General features: G+C 34.6%; 1 protein-coding gene across 1 annotated transcript in view; it reads right to left on the reverse strand.

The window, feature by feature from the left end:
• Positions 1-489: 489 nt before the first annotated feature.
• LOC101740985 (solute carrier family 7 member 14) overlaps positions 490-24647 on the reverse strand; it is a 124091-nt gene continuing 99933 nt past the window's right edge. Inside the window, exons 9-17 of the mRNA XM_038012107.2 lie at positions 11788-11942; positions 10165-10229; positions 9927-10027; positions 9676-9822; positions 9421-9592; positions 9201-9328; positions 8827-9031; positions 8645-8749; positions 490-8569 (exon numbers count right to left, since the gene is read on the reverse strand). Coding sequence (XP_037868035.2) covers positions 8476-8569; positions 8645-8749; positions 8827-9031; positions 9201-9328; positions 9421-9592; positions 9676-9822; positions 9927-10027; positions 10165-10229; positions 11788-11942 — 1172 coding nt within the window. The 3' untranslated portion in view covers positions 490-8475. The remainder of the gene's footprint in view (positions 8570-8644; positions 8750-8826; positions 9032-9200; positions 9329-9420; positions 9593-9675; positions 9823-9926; positions 10028-10164; positions 10230-11787; positions 11943-24647) is intronic.

Below are 24647 nucleotides of genomic sequence, written 5' to 3' on the forward strand. Positions count from 1 at the left end.
GTTTCTCGCCGCATTTTCTCATTGGGTCGCCATTCCGATCCGGTGGTAGATTTCGCGAAGTACTGATCTTTCCCGGTCCTCGTTCTCGTCGAACCCGTCGTTTGCGATGAAGGGCTCGACGAGTTAATTAACCCACATACACAGCCCACTGAGTTTCTCGCCGGATTTTCTCAGTGGGTCGCGTTTCCGATTCTGTGGTAGATTCTGCGAAGCACGGCTCTTGCTAAGGTTCGTGTTAGCGACGTCATCCGTTTGATCTCTGTGGGCTCACCTACTAGTTAAGGTTACGCTGAAATAGCCTCTCAAGGCTATCAGCTTAGGCAGGAAAAAAAAGCTGATTTTGCTAAGGCTGCTGTTAGCAAACTATTTCTCAGTTAACCACGCGAAGCCAGGGCGGGTCTTTATTGTTGACCCGCATACTAAGTTTCCATTAGATACTCGTAAGATAATCTATTTAATGGGTAGCTATCTTTATATAAATAAAAACACTTTTTATATTTTTTATTTATTTTATGAACAACATTGCAGTACAGAAAGGCTCTTTAAGAGAGCCTCAGGCTATGGATAATGATTACATGCAACATAGAGATCATTAAAATGACTAATACATCAAGAACATTGAAACACTAATATCTATATGGTTAACCCTTTATAAGTCAAAGGCAAATTACGTCAGAAAGAAACAAATTACAAATGCAACATTATTTTAAGCATTATCTTCTCTTTGTATAAATCTTCTAATAACCCTCCCCGGAAAGATCAAAGTCAAACTTTTGGCCTTGAACTAAGATTTAAATGGCTTTAAGTTACAAACTGTGATTGTCCGGGCGGTTCGACGGTGATGGAGTCAAACGGAAGCACATTGAGTTCTATCCTGGTCCTGGCACTTATCTGAGAATTCACTGTGTTCACTGAACACACGATTTTCAAGCGCAACTTTACATTAGTATTCAACTATTCCAATGCAGTTACTAGCGGAACTGTTTCTGATCTAAATCCTCGGCTTAGTCTATGGAAACTTATCAAGGATTTAACGATTGAAGAGGGTGAAAAAGAACAAGAGTAGAATTTTTCTTCGTCAATACGAGACGCTTCAAAGACATCGATTTATCATGCAGTACTAGATACATATGTAATAGGCTGGAGAAAAAGTTTCTTCGTAAAAGAAAATTCATTAAAAAAAGAAAATTCACAACATTTTTAATATATATTATTATATATATTTACATTTAACTAAAGTATGTAGATACCATTTTATTCGATAAAATTTTGCCATCTTGCAGGTAGAGACATGATCCCATTGCTATACAAATTTTGGGGCTTCTGGTCAAAATACCGCGACAATTGGTTTTGGCAGTCCTCTCGTGATCTTAACCAGACACTGCCTAAAAATTCTGAAGAGACCGAAACAGGTGGAAATCTAAAGGTGCAAGATCAGGACTATACGGCGGATGCATTAACACCTTCCAGCCAAGCTCTTACTTTTTGCTGTCTAGCGTTATCATGATGAAAAACCACACATCTTCTGTTGATTAATTCCGGCCGCTTTCTCTCAACTTCTTGCTTTAATCTAATCCGTTGTTCGCAGTAGGGTTCAGAATCGATGGTCCTGTCTGGTGGTAACAGCTCATTATGAATAATGCTCTTCCAATCCCACCACACATACAGCATCACCTTGTTGCGAGTTAACCCGGGCTTTGCTACAGCCTGTGAAGCCTAACCGGCCTTTGACCACGACCTTTTTCGCACGTTCTTGTCGTCCGTGATCCACTCTTCATCACCAGTTATCAGCTTCTTCAAAAATGGTTCGGTTTCATTACGTCGTAATAAAGAATCACAAATGAGTACCTACACAGTTCATTAGGTTTCTTTCAGTGAGCTCGTGAGGTAACCAATATCGAGCTTTTCGTGTACCCAGTTTTTTTTCAAATGCGCCAAAATTGTTTTGTGGTAAATTCCAGTTTCTTCAGCTACATCATAACTACTGATATGCAGATCTTGCTTCACTTTTTCAAAAAATGGCATCCATTTTATTCGTAATAGGGCGACCAGAGCGACGAGCATCTTTGACATCAAAATTTCCGGATTGAAAACGCTTAAACCAAATTTGTGCTACTCTTACAGACACTGCACTAGGTCCATAGGTCCATAAACATCGCAAATTTTTTTCGCGGCTTGCGTTGCATTTTTACCTTTTTTGCAGTAAAATTATAAAACGTATCGAATTTCTTCATTAGATTCCCTCATCTTGACTCTCTACTCTAGATCGAGAATCAAACTCAAAAGTCCTAGTTCGAGCTTAATAAGAGTTTCCGACTGCGTAATTTGGCACGTTTTTGAAGTCACGGTATTTGAATGGATTCCGGAATTTGTAAAAATTTGGTGAATTCGTGTAAATTTTTTAAACTCATAGAGTGTAAGTTTTGACTGTATAGTCTATGACAGGAGCCCACTGAGTTTCTCGCCGGATCTTCTCAGTGGGTCGCGTTTCCGATCCGGTGGTAGATTCTGCGAAGAACTGCTCTTGCTAGGGTCAGTGTTAGCAACTCTCCGGTTGAACTCTGTGAGCTCACCTACAAACGTTAGGGCGAAGCTGAAATAGCCTCTCAAGGCTATCAGCGTAGGTAGGCAAAAAAAAAGAGTCTATGACAGGTAGAAGTTCTTTGTAGTGCAAAAAGGTTTGTCTATGTCTACTAATGTCTAAAATAATGTTGTATTTTTTATCTACAAATCAAAACTTCCTTGTTATGTACTGTTAATAATATGCCTATGAAACACTTTGAACTGAATTTCATGAATATAACATTAAGTTACATGTTTAAACGTGTCCGATGTTACAGTTGGTAACATATATACCTACTTGTACATTTCCGTTTGATTTTCAATTGACGATCGATTTGTCTTCAGCGAAAAACATTCGAATGAAAAACATTGCAACTGCGATGGTACCGCAAATTTTAGTCTCATTATAATAGCACTTCACATACATGTCATAGTGCATTTGTTTTTTTCTTTATCTCAAACGACAATATAGAGGATTTACTGCTTATTATTATTTTATTACCACAAATTAATGCAAATAATTCATTTATTTTAGACAGACGCGTTTCTGTTTCCTGAGTAAGTTTATATTTGTTGGTTCATTTGATTAAGTTAGTGATTTCTTTTGAATATTGATTAAAACTTTTAGTACCTCTACTCGCATACACGGCGTCAAGTGAAATGCTATTATGAGACTAACTTTCCTTAAAATAAAATTCAGTCCAATATTTGATCATATCGATTTACAAGTACAACCAAAGGTTAAAGGCAAAGGTTACATATAGCCAGCGAACTACAAAAATGGTGATTTGTTATGGATCAATTTCTCAACGGATCAATGAATGATTTCTCTTCAATGGATCAAATCTTTTTTGATTTAATATTTGTTTAAAATTCGTTTTCGTATTTATTTAAACTTACATGATCCAAAGGCTGTGTTCTCTTATACGAGGTTTTAGGCTTGGTAAGTTCGAAACTGACATGCAGAATTTTGTTCATCTGTGAGAAGTACCAATATAAGCAGTCGCAAAACTAACAATCGCCATTGTCTCCATTTCTGTCACTTGCTTTGCCATATACGAGATCTAAACTCAATGCGGCGTAGCAAAGGAGCAAAGTCAACGGCTACGCTACGATTAAGGCATTAAGACAATGAAAACGAATGTAAAATGACTCAAAACACATTACATTATCCGCTTTTTAGTTTTATTCAACAGCGAATTAGCATATACACTTAAGGTGGTTCCTACGTCTGTTAGGAGGCTAAAATTTTTAAGCTCGATTGCACATCGAAGTTCTGTTCTGTGTTGATCACTGCGCACTCATTTAGTGTAAATGCCGAATTCTGCAATATTCCCGGAACCTTAACAAATCATGCATTTTCATCTAATCGCTCACGTCAAAAACAGAGAAACTTACCGGATCTTACTTGGCGTAAAAACCAATTTAGACAACCAAATTAAGGGTTGTCACATTAATAGAGATATTTAGTAGGCTGCATTTGCAGATCGTCGTGTGTGTGTGCGTGTGATCGACCATGTACGATCATCTATGACCTGAGCTTCAAGGTGAATGTTTGACTTGGAAACGCGATGTACCGACGATTGTAAAAAGTCTGTAGTAATTAATGAAAACTCCTCAGGTAATCTGTAGCGGGTAGTTTTCTTAACATATTGGATATGAAGCATCCAACTATGTATTTCGAAATAAGCCCGACGCTCTTTAATATCAAGCGTCTTTTTAATTCTCGTAAATTCGAAGTTAATTTCCGCCGATACCAAGAATCTACTTTCAGGCTTAAAATGTTACTACTAATTTAACGGTACAGGATGGAGCACGGTTCCAAAGCGTAATGTAGCTATAGAAGCCAATTAAGTGCGAGGGTAGTTTTGTTTCCTTTTAAACCCATGCGAAACGAAATTTGTTGTCTGTATCAAGATGGTGATTGCACAATTCTCCTTTTTGAGTATATCTAAAGGTGTGTGCACAGTATTTTGAACGCTTCAACGAAGCCTAATAAGATATTCGGTCGATCTCTGCATTTATGTCACATGAGCGGGTAATTCGATTGCTATTGCAACCTCTGCGTTAACTTAGACTTATAAAGGGTCAATTAAATGTGATTACATTAGACACATATTCCGTATTATATATTTCAGTATATTGATTAAGATAAATTGTTAAGTAATATTATATCGATTACATGTATTTAAACTCCATTATTTATGTTTCCAATGAGTACATAAAATTAAATTTTAACAGATCTGTTTACGATTATAAACGTTCTTTTATCATTAAATCATTAGAAATGCATTTTCAATTTAAATATTTTACAAAAATATGCGTTTCACTCTCTAGTGTGTAAGAGTGAGACAGCATTTTTTTATTATGAATTGAATTTTTAAGAATTTAATGAATAAAATTGCTACACAAAACTCACCACAGATCTGCGAAATCGACGAACGTTACTCGTATTATTTGCGTGTATAGTGGCTCATTCATTCATGCTAATATGTATATTTCAGCCTGCGTTTGAGCGATACACATAGCAAAACATTTCCAAGTACCATTTATCGATTACATTCCTTTAGATTACTCACGAAACACATATAATGTTGGCGTTTAATAATTTTTAAAACTTAAACTATCGTCAGAGTCGTCGCGATATGATGGACGAAGCTCTGAGAACTTACATTCCTAAGGTATTTTTTTTTTTCATACCATTTCAACATTTATCGGGATACAAGACGAAAATCGGGGTTCAAAATAATACTTACAGCAACATAACTGAGCACACGTTGAGATTTTCGCATCAATTTTCTTTCTTACCGTACGTACACAAGTCTATCAAAGATTGTTTGTATTATAATCTAGCTTGCTTCCCATAAATCTGATAAATTTTTAATACAATAACTAATAGACCTAACATATACTTTTTGGTGTTTAGTATATGTTACTAAGACTGTAGCATCAGATCATAGCTTTTAAAATTCCTGGTAATATAATTTTTCTGCCTAAAGTTAGATCTGACTTTAAGGTGCCTAACATAACTTTTTGGTGTTTAGTTTAAGTTACTAAGACTGTTACATTAGATCATAGCTTTTAAAATTCCTGGTAATATAATTATTCTGCCTAAAGTTAGATCTCACTTTAAGGTGCCTAACATTATTAGTGATTTGTAAGCTGTATTCGTTGTAGGCACATTATAACCATTACTAATTATTTATATAACATTTTTGTTGTTCCAATGATGCCACATCATTTCGCTCCATTATAGCGTCGGTTCAGTTATTATCTATACTTTTTGTTGACGATATCTCTTATTATCTTTCAAGTACACTTCAAGACCGATGATATTCACAATCCAATACCAGTTACAAAACGCGTGCTGTAATAAGCTTCATAGTTAGCAACGGATCATAAATTTTTTCACGAGAATCATAAAGCACACATATTAAAAATACGATAGTGGTTTGGGGTCTGTCCTAATTAATGAAGTAGGTTTTGGTTTCATACGCGGCATACGACACACGTTATTTCATTATTACTAGAGAATAAATAGGTATAATGATATTAAAATCTAAATGGCATGCAGCCTCATCGCAAAAACTTGAGTACTAGATACCGATTTGAAATTTAACGATTATTTAACAATTTTGCCTTAATTCGAATACCAGATATTAACCATTACAACAAACTCTCACGCTTTATACACTAAATAATATTATCCCCGTTGTCGTCTATATTCAGAATTAATATCGAATTTTCGAGAAATTCTCGAATTGAATTTAATTCTAATTACAGAACGAGTCAAGGGACACCATGCGAACCAGCTATTAACAATTAACATACATTCATTCACAATTCCACGATCACATTTCAAAAGCCAACCATTTAATTCATTGATCAACAACTGTTAAGATCAACTGTTAAGTTCTTTATTATTTTCAATTACGACGTTTTCAGAAATGAATATTAATTCCTGTTATATGATACTAAAAGTACTGAAATAGAATTATTCGTGATAATTCTTTGTTTTAATTTTTTTTTATGACGCTGGAGGTTTTACTTAGAGACACTGCCGCCTTAAAACTACGTTATACTAAGACTTACATCAAGACTAATTACTAGCGATTAATTTTGCTGCCAACGACACCACCTCTCTAGCCTCATCTAAGTTCAGTCCAAATTTTCACAGTCCAAATGCCGATCGCAGCAAAATCCAACGAGATACATTTAGTAACGAAAAACATTCATTAACCTAATTACGAAAACTAGTCGCGGACCCATAAGTTTCTAGAATAGCTGATTAAAATTACAAACTTATAACACATTACATAAAATATCACGTCATCAAGAATGCCTCCGAGACTCGATGAAAATAAAACAAATTAATAGGAATCGACGTGTTAGCGAATTTAATAACGGCCACTCAGCGATTATATTTACGAATTATTATAAAGCTAAACCTTCATTTGCTGAAAATGATGAAGGCAATTAAAACGTCAGACCACTGAACATGGCCGGCGTCCCTGGCCTGTTCTATCACTCCAGACATTGCCAATCCCTACCATAACTCTAGTTTCAATTGCACTCTCATCTCACACAAATAAACGTTCAGTTATAATAGACGGAAGACTTTCCAGTAGTGATTGTTTGTTGTGATTCGTTTTCGCCAGCTTACGTATTCATGGTTTAACATGTCCCGAAAAATCTTCGATACATTAAATTGTTAGTGAAATTTTAACTCAATAACGATCCGCAACAAATACACATTCCAATACAGGCTTTCGAACAATAAGAGGGATTCAAAAGTTGAACGAACTCCGTAGAAGTTTCTAAAGACATGTACAAAGTATAAGACAGTTTAATACAATGGTTTTGTATTTAAGAGAATTTCCAAACTGTTTTAGATAGGATAGTTTAGATAGAGGGGATTAGTCTACATAAATATTGTAAGTAATTTTAAGAAATCTATAGAAATTCGTCTGATATGTTTCGATTTGAAGATAGGAATTTTTAATGTGATTCTAGTGAGGTTGATAGTTATGAAGGGAAGTAAATTGAATAGAAAAAAAAATTAAAATGAAAGATATATCGGTGGACAACAAGAAGTTATTCTTGTTAGTTAGTTCTTAGTTTTTCTTTGATGTAGAATATAATTCGAGCGTTCCAGAAAGTAATCTATAGCCACGTAGGATATTTGTTTCCGCATATTAAATTTGGAGTCCACCACGATCCACCGAGTACTACATGGTTCCTTTATAAGATGTTACTCTTCTTTTTAACTTAGACGTTAAATTAAACAAATAAATAAACAAATATTTTTAAAAAGATTAACTAAAGTAGTAGGTGTATAATGAGTTGATAAATTATATTTAAAAAAGAAATTCATATTTAGAAACTTAAATGTAACTTTAAATGAATGAAAAAATCATTACAATTAACAGACTTTAAATGATAGAAATTAGATAATAATGTATACACCTACATTTTAGAAAAAATCGCTTAAAAACCGACAAATTTATGAGAATAAGAAATGATCTAATGTTACTAAATTTTCATTGATAATTTTAGGAAATTTATACTAAGACTGTAGGTTTTTTTTAATTAGTGGTCAGAGATGTTTTGGGGATATGTTTTATTGCTCTATATGGGCGGATGAGCTCGCGGTCCGCCTGATGTTAAGTTGTTACCGGAGCCCATGGTCATCAAAACGTACATGTCGCCGCCCATCTTGAGACAATAATATATTGAATTGTGATGGTGCTAAAATTATTACCAATGAAATATTTAGTTGAAAACTATTTCAAAAATACTCATAGTATCTGATGAATTACACAAAATTGGTGACGTCAAAATCTCACCAAATAGTAACCGCCAGATACTGTAAGTATTTAAATGAATCTAATGGAGAAAATAAAAAAAGAGACTTTAGTCGTCCCATGTGTCATATGTAGAATCTGGGTACGCCCATGGTGGTCGACTCGAAGTGTGGGATGTGGTACTGTTGGTTTTCATGTTGTATCTGAAAAACAGTACCATAGTTATTTGATCAGGGCAAGTGAAATAAATTGAAAAATTGAAGTATCTATTTACCGACCTAGTCTCAACCTGTTTGTATGTAGTCGTTGACATTGTTCCTCGACTGGTTGATTGAGCAGGCTCTAGATTCGACTCGTGCCAAGACAGAAGCGGATCGGGGTATCTAAAAGTAATGTTTATTATTTGAAAATTGTTTACATCGGTACCAATATTGTTAGATGCAGTATCGCCTTCACGTACTGGTCAAAGTGTCCGTAGAATCCGCTATTGCCGTCTCCCTCAAAAATGTTTCGGTCTCCAACTGGTTTGGACTGTCCTGGAGAAGCTGGCGGGATCGTGGTGCGGTCAAGGGGATTCGGTGGGGGTGGAGTAACAGCGCGTGGCATCTTTGGGTTGGTTTCCAAGGTTGAGTTCTTGATTCCGTATTTGAAGTACATCACGAGACCTGTCATATTAAAAATAATAGGTCCCGTTAATTCACCGCTCTGCCAACGCCCGTCTCTCCTGTTGGTACAATTGAATGTAATGAAGAAGAATAATTAAATAAGACATGCCGCTTCAGCAAACGCTTTGCATTTTTATTAATTCAGTACTTACACAACCGTAGTACTTACCGAGTGCCATCCAGACGGTGAAACGAACAAGAGTCAGGATCGAGAGATTCAGAATCAGGTAGATGTTGACGATAATAGCGATAGTCGGCACGAACGGAAGTCCAGGGGTCGTATACATCAGGGCAACGCTGTTTCCAAAATAAATAAATAAAACGTATTAACAAACATTGATTTAAACTATAAAATCTTTTGACAAAATTATTAAAATAAAACACGTTACCGGTTCTGTGGTTTACGGGAGATAAGAAGAAGGATCAGGACGATTCCGAGAAAGAGAAGTACCATAACAATGGCGGTGAAGGTGGAGGTACCAGGGTTACCGTAGGCAGCCAAGACGTCAAACAAGAAGATCATAACGAACATCACACCTACAGCCTTGATCACGAACAAACCTGAAACAATGTTAACTTTATAGACACGAGCCGAAATTTGTATGGTCCAAAAAATTCAAATCGATACTAATTGATTAACTAACCGGTAAATTCGGTAGCCGGACCGCAGTCGACCCAGGGGAAGAGACCAGGGCAGAGATAAGACATGGCGTGCAGCCTACGAGATATTGCTTCCATGAAGCGGCCGCAACGCGTGTAAGCAGCTCCGGAGCCCCCAGGAACCGCGCCCACTATTACGACACGAAATTCGTAAATGATAGGTATCGAATTTATGGAAAATAAATTATGAATATTAAGTAAGCAACTTCAAAAGGATGAGTTATAAAAAAATTACCGTAGAACTTGTTTTCGGCAGCCGAGTTAACGAGGAAGGTGTCATCACGACCGTACTCTTCGCTGTCGTCGCCAGGAAGAGTATCGTCGGAGTCCGGAGAACTGTGAAAATAACTATGTCGAGACTCCATTCGGTTGAAACACATACTATAAAATAATGGTCGGCCTGGCCTTTCGCGTTTGCCAAAAATCGCAGGCGTGTTCGCATCGCAGAACTGCTAAATGGAAAAACAAAATACCTTCGGGTGACACGACGGACCATAACGTGTTGACTGGCTGCTTGGATATGGGCTTGCAGGTGTCCCTGTAACAGTAACATTACTGTTAGGAATCTCATCTCATCTCATCTCATCTCATCTCATCTCATCTCATCTCATCTCATCTCATCTCATCTCATCTCATCTCATCTCATCTCATCTCATCTCATCTCATCTCATCTCATCTCATCTCATCTCATCTCATCTCATCTCATCTCATCTCATCTCATCTCATCTCATCTCATCTCATCTCATCTCATCTCATCTCATCTCATCTCATCTCATCTCATCTCATCTCATCTCATCTCATCTCATCTCATCTCATCTCATCTCATCTCATCTCATCTCATCTCATCTCATCTCATCTCATCTCATCTCATCTCATCTCATCTCATCTCATCTCATCTCATCTCATCTCATCTCATCTCATCTCATCTCATCTCATCTCATCTCATCTCATCTCATCTCATCTCATCTCATCTCATCTCATCTCATCTCATCTCATCTCATCTCATCTCATCTCATCTCATCTCATCTCATCTCATCTCATCTCATCTCATCTCATCTCATCTCATCTCATCTCATCTCATCTCATCTCATGTGTGGGTTGGTGATCTTAATACCCTGGCACAAGATTAACGTCCATTCTCCGGTCTAGACGAAGAAATAAGTAGAAAGAAGAAAATATTTACGTGCAGCGTCCTTCTTTTAGAAAACATAATTAACAATAAATGTGTTACAGATTACTTCTATTTTAAATTTTTGCATTATTGTTTTGTTTTAGTTAGATAGGGTTTTTACTGTATCAAAATAATTAATTTCACAATGACCAAACTCTTACAGACGAGGCAAAGTTAAATGTACTTGTTGTATCTTGTATTGCGGTTTCATGAGGCACTACAAGAAAATGTTTAAGCATTCGGTACGAGATGTATTTAACTCTAAGTCTTTAATCTCATTTAATAGAAAAGTTTTTGACAAAGTTATTTTATAAGTTACAGTATTTAAGTGTAATAATAATAACAACAGTCATCGTAGCAGAAAACATTGTTTCTCAAGCTTGTTAAGCTTAAAAATAACAGCGCGAGATTCAAAGTATAAATCAGATCTAGAACGATCAGTATGTTCAAGGCGGAGGCTGTTTGGTCTCAATGCGCATGTCAAGAGTGCCCGGTCATCTTCCCATCGATTCACCCGGTCGTTCCCTCATCCTCCCGGTCACCCTCCAACCCCTATTACCGGGATCAAGCCCGAACCTTCCTTAATATAAATCTAAAATAGACAAGTAGTAAAACGGACAAACATTTTCAAGACTTACAGATATATCTATACTAATATGGTTTTTACGGATGTTCCGTTATAACTACTGAACCATTCATCCGATTCACTTGAAACTTGGTATCCATATAGAAAATACATGTACTTAATGGATAGGCTAATATTTATATGAGTGTTGGACTCCCTACACCAGTTGTGGGGGCGTTAATGATGAGAATCTTTGTGGGGGTGAGAAATAATAGTGTTAATTTTTAATGCCCAGCGATGCGGATTGGTACAGCTAGTATACGTATATAATAATTATTAGAAATAAGTTTTTATACTCACAGTGAAGCATGTCTCGTGGGACGCGGTGGCAGTTGCGTCTGGTTCTACAGGAGTTCTCAAGCTTTGCGGCAGCAGCTCGATGAGGTTTGTGGTGTGAGGTTGATAGCGGAGAACCAAAACGCAGGTTGAAACCAAGGTATAGGCGAGAAGGGTGCCTGTGGAACATTATCAACTATTACATACTATTTATACCTGTCGAATAAGTTCATGGTCAAAAATGTTGAATAGATTGCAAATATAGTATATTCATAAACAAAGTAGAACTTATGAAAAGAATGAAAAAAGAAGAATGAAATTAATTATGTCGAACTGAATGAGTTATTTTGAAAAAAGAAAAGGAGAAATAAACTAGGAGATAATTCTTACCTAAGAGTTTTCGGAGCATGGGGCTGGTGGAAAGCAACGCGGATGTTCGCCGGAAACATTCGTATCTCCGTAGCGTGCATCTAAGATGTTTTTCCGGGCAGTGCGATTGTCTCGAACACGTCTCCCAACGTCGAACATCCGCGTTGCTCTAACTTTGGATCAGGCCATTCACGAGTACCCGGGCAAGAAAGCATTGCGCACAAGCTACTCGATAAAAAGAGACGAAATATCGGTTGTGCTCTTTACGCACCCTACTTGCCTTTGTTAAATCTGTTAATAATATTAATAATGCAATTTATAATGCTTTTGATAATAATAACTGCACCTTGACATCCAAAAAATATGCATTTAAATTAATAGACATAAATAATATAATAAATTTTAGAAATTTAAGGACATCAAAAAATGACTTATTTAAATTAAGTAATAAAAATTTTAGACAAGTAGCAACATCGCTACAGTATTTTATACACAATTTCCTAGCTATAAATTTAGCTAAAAAAATACCTGCTTCTATTGAGCAGGAAAAAAAAATTTGACATGTTTTAAGACTTTGGAATCTGCTTCCAATTTAAATTAATTGATAAGACAAAGGAGTCACACTCTTGCAATTACAAATCAATTAATACAACTAGATTATACCCATCAAAAGACGTTAACGTTTCAATTATTAACATATTCAATTTGGTGCATCAAAATTTACAAGGGATGATGGGTAAAGAGCTAGAAATTGAAATGTTTTTAAATATGCATAATATTAATATATTCTGTGTTACTGAGCACTGGTTTAGAAATTATGAATTATTGTTTAATTTTAATGATCACCAGTTGTCAAGTTCCTTCTGCAGAGAGAACGCTATTCGCGGTGGCTCACTGATTCTCGTTAGTAAATGTTTGAAATGTAAGGAACGAAAGGATGTAGTGGCCCTCTCTGTTGAGAGAATTATTGAAATTTCCTGTGTTGAGCTTGAGCACCTCATTGTTGTCTGCGTCTACAGACCTCCTGATGCGTTATATGATTCTTTTGAAAATATTTTGGAAAATGCATTGCTGAAGCTTTCTGTTTCTAATAAACAAATTTTTGTATGTGGTGATTTTAATATTAATCTTTTAGAAAACACAAATACCACTATTAGATTCAGAACACTGTTAAAGTCATATAACCTCCCAAATTTATTTTTAGAGCCTACTAGGACAACGACCACATCGGCAACATGTTTAGATAACATATTTACAAATGTAACACCGATTAACAAAAAAATTATTAATCAGTTAACATCAGATCATAGTGGACAATTTGTGTCTTTTGAATCTAATATCAATTCTATAGATAAAAATACTCTTGTGATTGTTCCTATTAATAAAAAACGAATTGAGAAGTTTAGAAAAAATATTAAGCAAGAACATTCAGAAATTATTTATAACCATAACCCAAATTTGTCATACCAGAATATGTTTGAGAGAATTAATTTGGTCTTTGCTGATGTATTTATTCCTAAAACTGTAACATTAAAAAACAAAACAGTGTTCAGCGAGTGGGCCACCACCGGAGTGTACAAAAGTAGAAAAAAGTTATATGATCTGTACTCTCAAAAAGCCTATAATAATGATGAAACATTTCATCAATATGTCAGGAACTATTCAAAAGTATTTAGAAAAGTTTGTTTAACGGCAAAATCTTTACATTTAAGTGATTTAATAAAAAATGCCCCTGACAAGATAAAGATGACTTGGAACATCATTGGTAGAGAAAGTGGAAAAGTCAGAAATAGTCACCAAGAATTCTCATTAAAAATAGATGATAAATTGGTAACTAGTCATAAAGATGTGGCTAATGCTTTTGAAAAGTTTTTCTCTGACATTCCAGTTTCAACTACCACTTCTCTAAATTCATCCCCCACAGCAGCTGAAATATTATTGCATAAACATGTCAACAAATGTAATGAAATTTTTAAATTTAAGGAAATTAATTCAAGCAATATAATAAAAAGTTTTAATAGCCTTAATGTAAAAAATACAGCTGACTTGTGGGGAATATCAGTAAAGGTTTTGAAGTCTGTAATAGACATTATTGCTCCTCATCTTGCTAGTATTTTTAATGATTGTATTAGGTGTGGTGTATTTCCTGACTTAATGAAACATAGTAAAGTGATTCCTCTTTTTAAATCTGGTAGTACTGATGACCCCTCTAACTATAGACCTATTTCAGTACTCCCTACGTTGAGTAAAATCTTTGAAAAAATAATTTTGACACAACTTTTAGAACATTTTAATTCAAATAACCTGCTTCATAATAAACAATTCGGGTTTACCAGGGGTCGCTCTACAACTGATGCAGGTGCTTATCTAGTCAAAAATATTTTTAAATCTTGGGAGGAATCACATGATTGTCTTGGAATTTTCTGTGACTTATCCAAAGCATTTGACTGTGTTGAACATGAAACATTGGTGAGGAAACTACATCACTATGGTATTAGGGATGGTGCATTGGAACTTATTACTTCCTATTTATCAGGACGGATACAAACAGTAGATGTGAAAGGTAATAGATCTTCAGGTACCTTGTTGAAAATGGGTGTACCTCAGGGTTCCATTTTGGGTCCTTTTTTATTTCTAATATATATAAACGATTTACCTAGTTTTATTGAGTCCCGACACGAGGTCGTATTATTCGCAGATGATACATCTTTATTATTTAAAATTAAACGACAATTACAAGTCTATGACGAAGTGAATGATGCGATTTCGTGTGTGGTTCATTGGTTCCGTATCAATAACCTATTATTGAATAGTAAGAAAACTAAATGTATTAAATTTACTTTAAAATGTATTAAACCATCTTTAAATGTGAGACAAGTGGATAGTGATGTAATTGTTTCTGAGGAATCATTGGAGCTTGTTGAGTCAACCGTATTTCTTGGTATAACAGTGGACTCCAAACTGCAATGGGGACCTCATATTCATAAATTGGCGAGTAAGCTCAGCTCTGCAGCATACGCAGTAAAAAAAATTAGAATGTTAACAAACGCGGACACGGCTCGTTTAGTTTACTTTAGTTACTTCCACAGTGTCATGTCCTATGGCATTTTGCTATGGGGCAATGCGGCCGATGTAGAAACGATATTTATTCTGCAGAAAAGAGCTATACGCGCTATTTATAACATGCACTCAAGGGAATCCCTGAGGGAGAAATTTAAAGAAATTAAAGTTCTCACTATGCCATCCCAGTACATTTTTGAAAATTTGATGTATGTTCGTAAACATATTGAGGAGTTTCCTAAAAAGTCGGACATACATAATAGAAATACTAGGAACAAACACAAGCTTGTTGTGCCGATGAGTAGGTTACATAAGATACGAAATTCATTCGGGTGTTTGTCTGTGCGCCTGTACAACAAAATTCCACAAGATGTTCAGAACCTACATATACATAGGTTTAAGAAAACTGTTAAAGAACATCTGTGCAATAAAGCTTACTATAAAGTCAATGATTATCTAGAAGATTGCACAAAGTGGGAATGAGTTGCTCGCTCCGGGCATTTCAATATTGTAGTAATTGTTACGTTATAATACTCATTGTAAAAAACTCATATTTAAAAAAAATAATGTAATATTAAAAAATTTATAAATAATAATTTATTAAAAAAAAAAAAAAAAAACATGCCCGCTGAGTTTCTTGCCAATTCTTCTCAGGACGGAGGCTAGTTCTTGTGAATTGGCGGTAGTTCTTTTGACGTTCAACAAGTATGTACTTTCATTTATGTTGAATAAAAATTTTTTGATTTGATTTGATTTGATTTGACACCTACCTAGGGCCAAGCGAGCCCAGACTCGGGGACTAGCTGAGAAAATCAATGAAATCTAGGGAGCTTCGAAATTCAGCAAACTTTCTGCAAAACGAGCGCTTAGCCTTCTTCATCGAGCGTCGTTTTTTGAATGGTGTATTAGGTTTTTTATTGTTCATGTTTATTTTTGTCCAGACATTTTATTAGCAAGGAAGTTTCTGGAAACCGCGCCTTTGTGTTTAGCAAACTAAATTTAAAATATATATGTGTGGGGCAAAATATGTTCGTTTTCATATTTCTTTGTCGGCGTCACAAGGAGAGAAAGCCTTGATGAAACCAAGTTACTGAACCTATCATGGAGTTTTTCTCAACAGAAAGTACTTAAGCATTTAACACACAAGAATATATTAGTGGACTATTGGTAGTTAGATGGACTATTGATAGTTATTGGCTGATATAAGATATTTTTTTTCCGGGCCGAACCTCCTACGAGGTCCCCGCGCATAAGGGTCGCGCGGGGTAAACATGATATAACATACCCTAACATCGTAGATATAAATACTATTGGTTCAATGATTAAAAACAATTGGAGAGAGAGAGAAGTTACTTTATCGCACAATAAAAAATCATCAATGAAAAACAGTCAACGGGCAGATAGGTATAATTGAACAATAAGCGGTCTTATCGCTTCAAGTGATCTCTTCTAGGCAACCGTTTTTATTTAAAGAAATTCTGAACAAGATATAGCAGGTATTTTGCAATTTACTATTATTGACAATATTTAGAGAGATCTATCGAAACTGACCAAACCTTTATGCAAATCATTAAGGAATAATGAAATAAAACAATAAAAAATATAGGTACTATAAATATATACCTACCTACTTACAATATACAATATACTACTTACAACATACAGACATAAGTAATATAATGATTTATTATTGTATGTACAATAATAAATCATTCTATTACTTATGTCTCAATATACATACATATAATAAATCAACAGCTTGCAAAATGTGAAACGTGTATAAGCAAACAGCCCTACTAAACAGAAAAAGTATTGAAATGATCTAGACATTGTTAAAATCAGCAGATATAATTGTCGTCTGATTGCGCTACCACAATGTTTTGATTTTCGAATACAGACCAAGCACCAACGTAGGCACACTAGAAATGTTTGGGTAATAAATATAGCTCTATCTATAATTATTTGCATTATTTATTCAAACAGCCCTACGAAACTATGTGACAACATAACTATGGGTAAGGAATTAAAATTAGTAACAAAACGCTATCAACGAAATGCTGGAGGATTAATTGCATTAAATTGTTATTTTACGATAGTTCCACATGTGTATTTCACTTATGAGTAACTTCGGATTTTTTACGACTTAGCCTTTGCTTTTCTTATTATATTGTATGAAAATACCGTCCAAGAAAATTAATGTTTTAAGCTGTGACATTGAGCTTCTAAGAGCTACGTGAACAGAAAATCTTATTTGGCTTAGAATTGCTTTTTTTTTTTTTTTTTAATCACCGCATTTCGTCCATGGGACGTTTTTAAATGTGACCAAGACAGAGAATGCAAGGATAGATAGCACCATCTTATATATTATTGGAAAGAGATCATCCGTTTCATATTGGAGAAAAGGACACGATCGTCATGCAATACAGTTGAGACAGCTCAATGACTCAAGACCAATGACAGCGTTCATGCTGCGATATAGGTACCACTTAAGCAACGGCCTCATTGACGGCTGTCCACGGAAGCTTTGTTTTATGTTTTTCCTACATATTTTAGTAAGTATGGGTTATACTAGATTCATAAAACGAGTTAGGGAACTCACGGGGCTCAGCCTGGCGAATTTGCTAACACTGGCCCTAGCGAGAGCAATACTTCGCAGAATCTACCACCGGATCGGAAACGCGATCCGCCGAGAAGATCCGGCGAGAAACTCAGTAAGCTGTGTCTGAGGGTTACGGAAGCTATGATCTTTTTTTTTGTATTCAAATCGATTCGTGTAATATTCTTCTTTAATAAGTTAGTAGTCGTCATCTGAAGTTAGATTAGTTGATCATTAAGACTGGCAATCCACAAGACTCGACATGTACACATTGATCTGTTACAGGGGTTGGTTTTTCGACTTTGTTTTTTTATTAAATACCACATAATAAATTAGCAGTCAAAGCTTCTTGTATACTCATGACTTTAATGACGTGCTTTTTTCAACGAAATACACACAATGAGGATAAGTAAATATATTATAGAACAGGAAAGACATAGTGACGTTTAAATAAATAATATTGTTTAGTATCTTCCAAAGTTCACGTAGCCCGTCATTTTTCTGGATTATCTAGGAAACGGCATCAGTAACATTTAGCTAAACCGTTACAGAAAAGTGATCAACTTCGGTAAGATTTTAGTTGAAATTAGAACGGGGTTTAATTAAAAACAATGTTATCATTATTATAAAATATCATATAATTGTTAAGTGTTTTGATAGAGAAAGTGCTTTTAGAATGAGTGTTATTTAATAATGTAGGTATGGTAAGTATGTACGCTATCGGCTTAATCGATTTGCATATATTTTTTATAACTTATCAGAATAAAACCGACCTACTTTCAGTCTGATTATTGCAAAGCGCACTGTTCGACTACCGTTTATTAGTATTTTATTAAAAACTAGCTGACCCGGCAGATTTTGTAGTGCCTCAATCGATAAATAAAAGACACATCAAGGGGACACATCAAAGGAAAAACAAAATTGTTTGTTTTTATATAATTCCGAGCTTTTTTATATTTTCTCACCTTTTAAACCTTCCCTGGACTTCCACGAATAATTCAAGACCAAAATTAGCCAAATCGGTCCAGCCGTTCTCGAGTTTTAGTCTCAAATATATTAAGTGTATAATCTATGGTTTTAGCGAGACTAACGAACAGCAATTCATTTTTGTATATAGAGATTATTAAAATTTTATGTGAAAGACAAAAAAAAAACGAGGTGGAAGTGGGGGAGTTTTGGCAAAATGAAGCACCTCTATTTTCACTATATTATTTAGGTATGGCTTTATAACCTTTAATTTCTCAATTTGTTTGAAAATATATAAATATTTATGAAATACAATAATATTAAACGATAAAACTCTTTAAGTATTTAAAACCTACGAGTAGTAACGGAAACTCTGTATCTCTCTCGTACACAGATAAAATAAAAATATAAATTAAGATATCTGTAAAATAATTTGATTAAAATGGTATAAAACTTTATTTAAAGACTATTTATCATTAAAAATTTGTTTCAGCGAGCCTATTCCTACTTGGTTTTTAATCAAAGAAAAAAAAAAGGCCGATACTTATTGTTGGTGGGATGAAAAAGTATTGCAACGCCCTCTATGTTATTTGTTGGTAAAGAAATAAAAAACTAACGCATTAGTAAAGTTCAGTTACTATTGACTAGATGGCACTCTCGTTTGATAAGCTTTTCTTATTTGTTGGACTATAATGCCACTAGATGTCGCTTTAAAAGAATAAATAATTTCTTAATTTTACACATCGTCTTTCACATCTCAAAAATTATAAAAATATCATCAATATAATATTAATATGATCATTTGACATAAAATCAGATCAATGAAAATTTAAAAATCTTAACATAAACTTTGGTACCCGCTTGGCTTAGTTATTGCTATATTACATTAACGTTTTTCACTGCTTTGATACTTAGGTAATATTGAACATCAGAATAGGTTTTGACTAGTTTCTTTTTGGTTAATAATAATATTTTGTTTTTGTGTTAGCATCATTATATTTTCTCTTGTGTGGTTCGATATGGGAATGAATATAAATTTCTAAGTCAAAGCCCAATTTAGATACATTATCCATTTTGTCATTGTATTGAATTTTCATTCATATTTTTTGTCTTTAATAAGACTCTACTACTAAAGCATATTTTGATTTCAAAAATATTAAAGTTTAGACCCAATATTTGTATTGCATTTAAAATGGATTTGTCTGTATTAGGTGCCCTGACAAAGGAACGAGTTATTAAATTTCAAACAGACGTTTTTATATTTTATTTCTTGTTTGGAATTTTATGTTTAGTATTTATTGAATGTATGTTACTTTGTTAACAGTATAATCTTAAATTGTATTTTACACCAATATTGATTAATATTAATCGATCAGTAATTCTCAATTTTAAATCATTGTGAATGGTATAGTTTGCAAGATAAAAAGTCTCTAAATATCTTTGCCCCACAGCTAAATACTGTAAGACAATCTGTCAGTTGTCTTAATAACATGAGCCGCAGATCTAAGTTTTTCTACAAACTCTTAATCAACCTCACTGGATTTTGCAATCCAAAGCGATCGCCATTTGGTAAATGTAGATACTTTATTTCGCTGCCAGATTATTTCACCGCCCCCCAGACTATTGATCAGAAAAATTGTGAATTTATGATTCGCCTGTAGTGATTGTGACGTCCTATGATATAATAATCATTCATAATATACCCGAGGAAGTTTGAATCACCGTCCGTACTTATTTTTAACGCGAAGCAATATCTATCAAGACCCGGGGTCCGAAGGCACGGTTAACATTCAAAAGAGGACTTAATGATAGTAAAAGTTAGCATTAGAGCAGAGCTAAAGAATCATATAATACATTGAATATTAGATGTGTTGTTTTATTTGCGATCATTGACCAATATTTCGATTAAATTTAGATTACGATAAAAAAATTGAAACGTCCATTTTATCGCTGTCGCATATAACGATTTCATTTTGATATTATTCCTTAGAATAATCATGAAATATTATGGATATCACAACGTATTTAACGCTTTCCCACTTTAAGACTTGTTCCTTGGAACTTGGAATCAACTTCTTGCTGGAACTTGGAACCTTCAAACTGTAGGGCATGATAACATTGCGTAGAAATAGCAGAGAGCCTTCTTATCTACCGTTGCCTCTATTCCTCAACCTCAACCAGCGGGAAATTGGTACTTAGAACGAAATAGAAGTATAGTATTGGCAATAAAATGTCGCTGTGTTAATTCATTATGTAAGTCTTCGAACGTGCAATTCCTGAAACAATATTGATCGCGATTGAAAGAAACCTTAATTGCACAGCTAATGTGGTTCGACAATATACGATAAATAAATGATGATATTGTTAATGTTCCATGTTCTTCTACTGCCTAAACTTAGATTTTACGGGTGTAGTGGGTACCGACATAAATAAGGCAAGAACTGGTACAATTGATATCTAATGAAAATTTCTTTCACAGTACAGTAAAAGTTCTTTACGAAGCAGGGTATATATGTACAAAGCGTTTACTAAGGATATTCGGTTGGTTACCTATATGTTAGAATCCTTTTTATCAATGTGTGTGTACTGATGTACCGACTAGAATCGCGAATAAAGAAATCTTTCACGCTTCACGCTTTTTTTACAATAAAATATTTTTTTACTTACTCTATTTTTAATTCAAATTTATTAAAATTTATTTTCTATTTTTTAGTTGGTTTTTCTATAAAAGCGTGTTTTTTTAAACTATTATTAATTTTTTATAGCTAGTAAACTCACTTAGTTTGTAGTCATTTGTTTTCTGAACGAATTCCTATACCCGGAGCGTGTTTTTTAGTATTTTTAAACGACATGTATTTCGCTTAAGGGGCGGCTTTCAACTTCAGAAGTCGGTATGAAAGCTTTTTTAATTAGCTAAAATGGACAAGTAAAACCGAAATTGATCGGTCGGTGACTTTTGTAATTTTCTATTGCCCAAATTCGTTTCGTCATCTTGAAGCTAAGTTCGCCTAAGTTGTTTTTTAATAAGCGTAGATGGGCGGACGATCCGATTCTCATGGTTTTCATCGGCTGTCGAAACTTATAGAAACTGGGGCGTGAATTAAATTGCGGTCTTCCTGTTATTATTATTATTTCAGATTATTTTCTTTGTTATCAACGTTATTATTATTATAGTGTATTAAACACTGCCACGCCTGGGAAGACGGCAGGACACACTCCGGCGAGGCGGGCAACAATCGGCCGGAGCGTTAGGGACTATTGGGAGAGAAACCGGCGAACTATACGGGCATTGTCGAGCAAGACTGCTTTTTGCATTTGGGCCACCACCGACTTTTTGTTGAGACCAAGCCTCTCGAGATGTTTTGAGAGGCTTTTAGGGACCAAACCATTCACCGACACAACTACTGGGATTATTTCTGTAGATACCACCCTCCACATGTCGGTCACCTCGTGCGCCAGGTCCAAATATTTGGTCTTTTTATCTGCCTCGGCCCGCACGAGGTTCTCGTCGTAGGGGATGATGATATCCACCAGAAATACCCGAGACTCCGTCTGGTCCATCAGCACGATATCAGGCTTATTCGCAAGAATAGTCCTGTCCGTAATGATGGGCCGGTCCCAGTAGAGCTTGGCACGGTCGTTTTCGAGTACAGCGTCCGGCTGGTACTTATTTTATTATTATTATTATTATTATTATCCCAATTACGACTTTGGTCCAATTTCCTGAATCTCAAAAATAAGACTGGTTCGTGCCAGAAACGTATTTCACGTTTCACTAGGTATATTAAAAATAAATTTGTAGAAGAGCATTCTTAAAATGTTAACTGATCCAAATTAAGAAAACAATCCGGCTGTCCAATTTCAAAACCTAGTATCTGACAAATTTAAAAAAAAGTGTGTTTTTGCATTTTTCGACCTTGTAGACCATTCTCCACATATTAGGATAGCAAAAACCCCCAAAAATTTGTAAAAAACGAAGTTACACAAAGTCGGAAACCTAGTATCTACAGTAAAGGTTTTCAAAATGCAAAAATTACAAGATTAGAACATAGTATATAACATCAACCATTTTAAAAACCTAATAAGTGCTTGTAGTTACTTGGATTTAAAATGGTTCATGCAGATACTAAGGCAATGAAATGGTTGAAATAAACGTCAAAACTCCCGCGAAACTTTAGTAAGTGAGAAAATCGTTGCACGTTGTTCGTGTTTTTGTCTATAAAATGAGTAAAAATCAGTTTTATAGGTCGAAATTGATCTTGAATGCTTTAAAAGAACAACATGGTGAAATGTAAGTACGCTTCAGTGTGTTTTATTATTGTCAAGGTTTTTTGTTTTCCAAAATTGCAACCTACTACGACACATAAAGTAAATGAAGGTGCAAATATTCCAGAGGATGTTAAAACTGCATACGGGGATCACAAAGCTAGAGCAAGTAAAGCAATACAAAAGTATCAAGAAGATGCCTCCCTAGAAAATACTTCCTCTGTGAGATACTATTCGATGGATTTACAAAAAGTTATGTTGTTACCCGACATGCCTAAAGTCAAAGAATCGTTTTTCTTGAGTAGAATGATAACTTTCAACTTGACATTTGCACCAATCAGAAAGAAAACGAATGTTAATAATATTTGTATTCTATGGCATGAAGCCTGTTCTGGACGAGATGCTCATGACATTGTTAATGCAATTGCAGCAATGATCGAAAAAGAAAGAGATTTTAATCATTTGATATTGTGGTGTGATAATTGCAGAGCTCAAAATAAAAATTGGATCCTCTTTACATCACTTGTTACTATAATAATCTCTGGGTTTTTCAATTTAAAAAGTTGGACTTTGTAATACCTACCTAACTAAAGATCACACAAGCATGTCGCTGATGGAGTTCATGGCAATATGGAGAGGCAGATTAAAAACAAAAGATGCTGTGTACGATTTTGAAGACTATAAGAATGTAATTTTGGGTTGCAAATCGCATATTGAAGTTATCGAATTCGAAAAATCGTATGAGTGGGTAAAAAAGAAACGCATACCGCGACGCAATGATGACCTTGTTCCCATTAATAATTTTTTGCTTAGTTCTTTGGTTGAAATAATATTTGTAAATGGGTGCCGTAATATGTTTTGAATGATTTTTAATCTCCGTATTCCGAGTTGAATTCTCTTATTAAAAACACAATCTCTTGATCATGCCAACCTTAAAAAATATTCCAAGAGGCATTAACGAAAGTAAAAAGGAAGGCATAGTAACAACTTTATTTAGCTTAAAGAAGTTTTGGAGAAGAAGTCTTGGCAAAGTGTACCGATTAATAATAATCCAGTTAATTTAGTTTCTAGTGGACAAATATTAATAACCGAATAATTTATTTTTATTTGACTGTTTTCAAATATTTTGAGTGATTATTTTTTGATTTTTTACTGTGAACAAATAGTGTTTGGTTTCCGATTATGTGTTTTTTTTTTCTTTTTCATTAAAACTGCTTATTTCTGCCCATATTTATGTTGTTTTATTCTGTTTTTTCTTACTATGTTTAAAAAATTGCATTTAGTTCCTACTCAGTAAATTCAGACCTAAATGAAAACAAAGCAAGTGATCTTACTAAGTCTATTAATTTGCGTTTATCCCCACTCATTATATTTTAGAATTAGATGAAAACAAAGCAAGTGATCTTACTAGGTTTTGAAATTGTCACACTCAAAAAGTTTGATCTAAGAAAACAATCTTTTTATTAGTAACTGCTCCTCTACGCACATCTTTTGTGATAGACGCATGAAATCTACTTTTTTATAAAGCCTGTTATGCACCTCAAATTTTGCAATCACTCTCAAGAAGGTACGACTAATATTATTGAAACGGCACGCTGTCAAAGATATGAAATTGTTTTTCGGCTCT

Source organism: Bombyx mori, chromosome 1, assembly GCF_030269925.1.
Source record: "Bombyx mori chromosome 1, ASM3026992v2".
Lineage (NCBI taxonomy): Eukaryota > Metazoa > Arthropoda > Insecta > Lepidoptera > Bombycidae > Bombyx > Bombyx mori.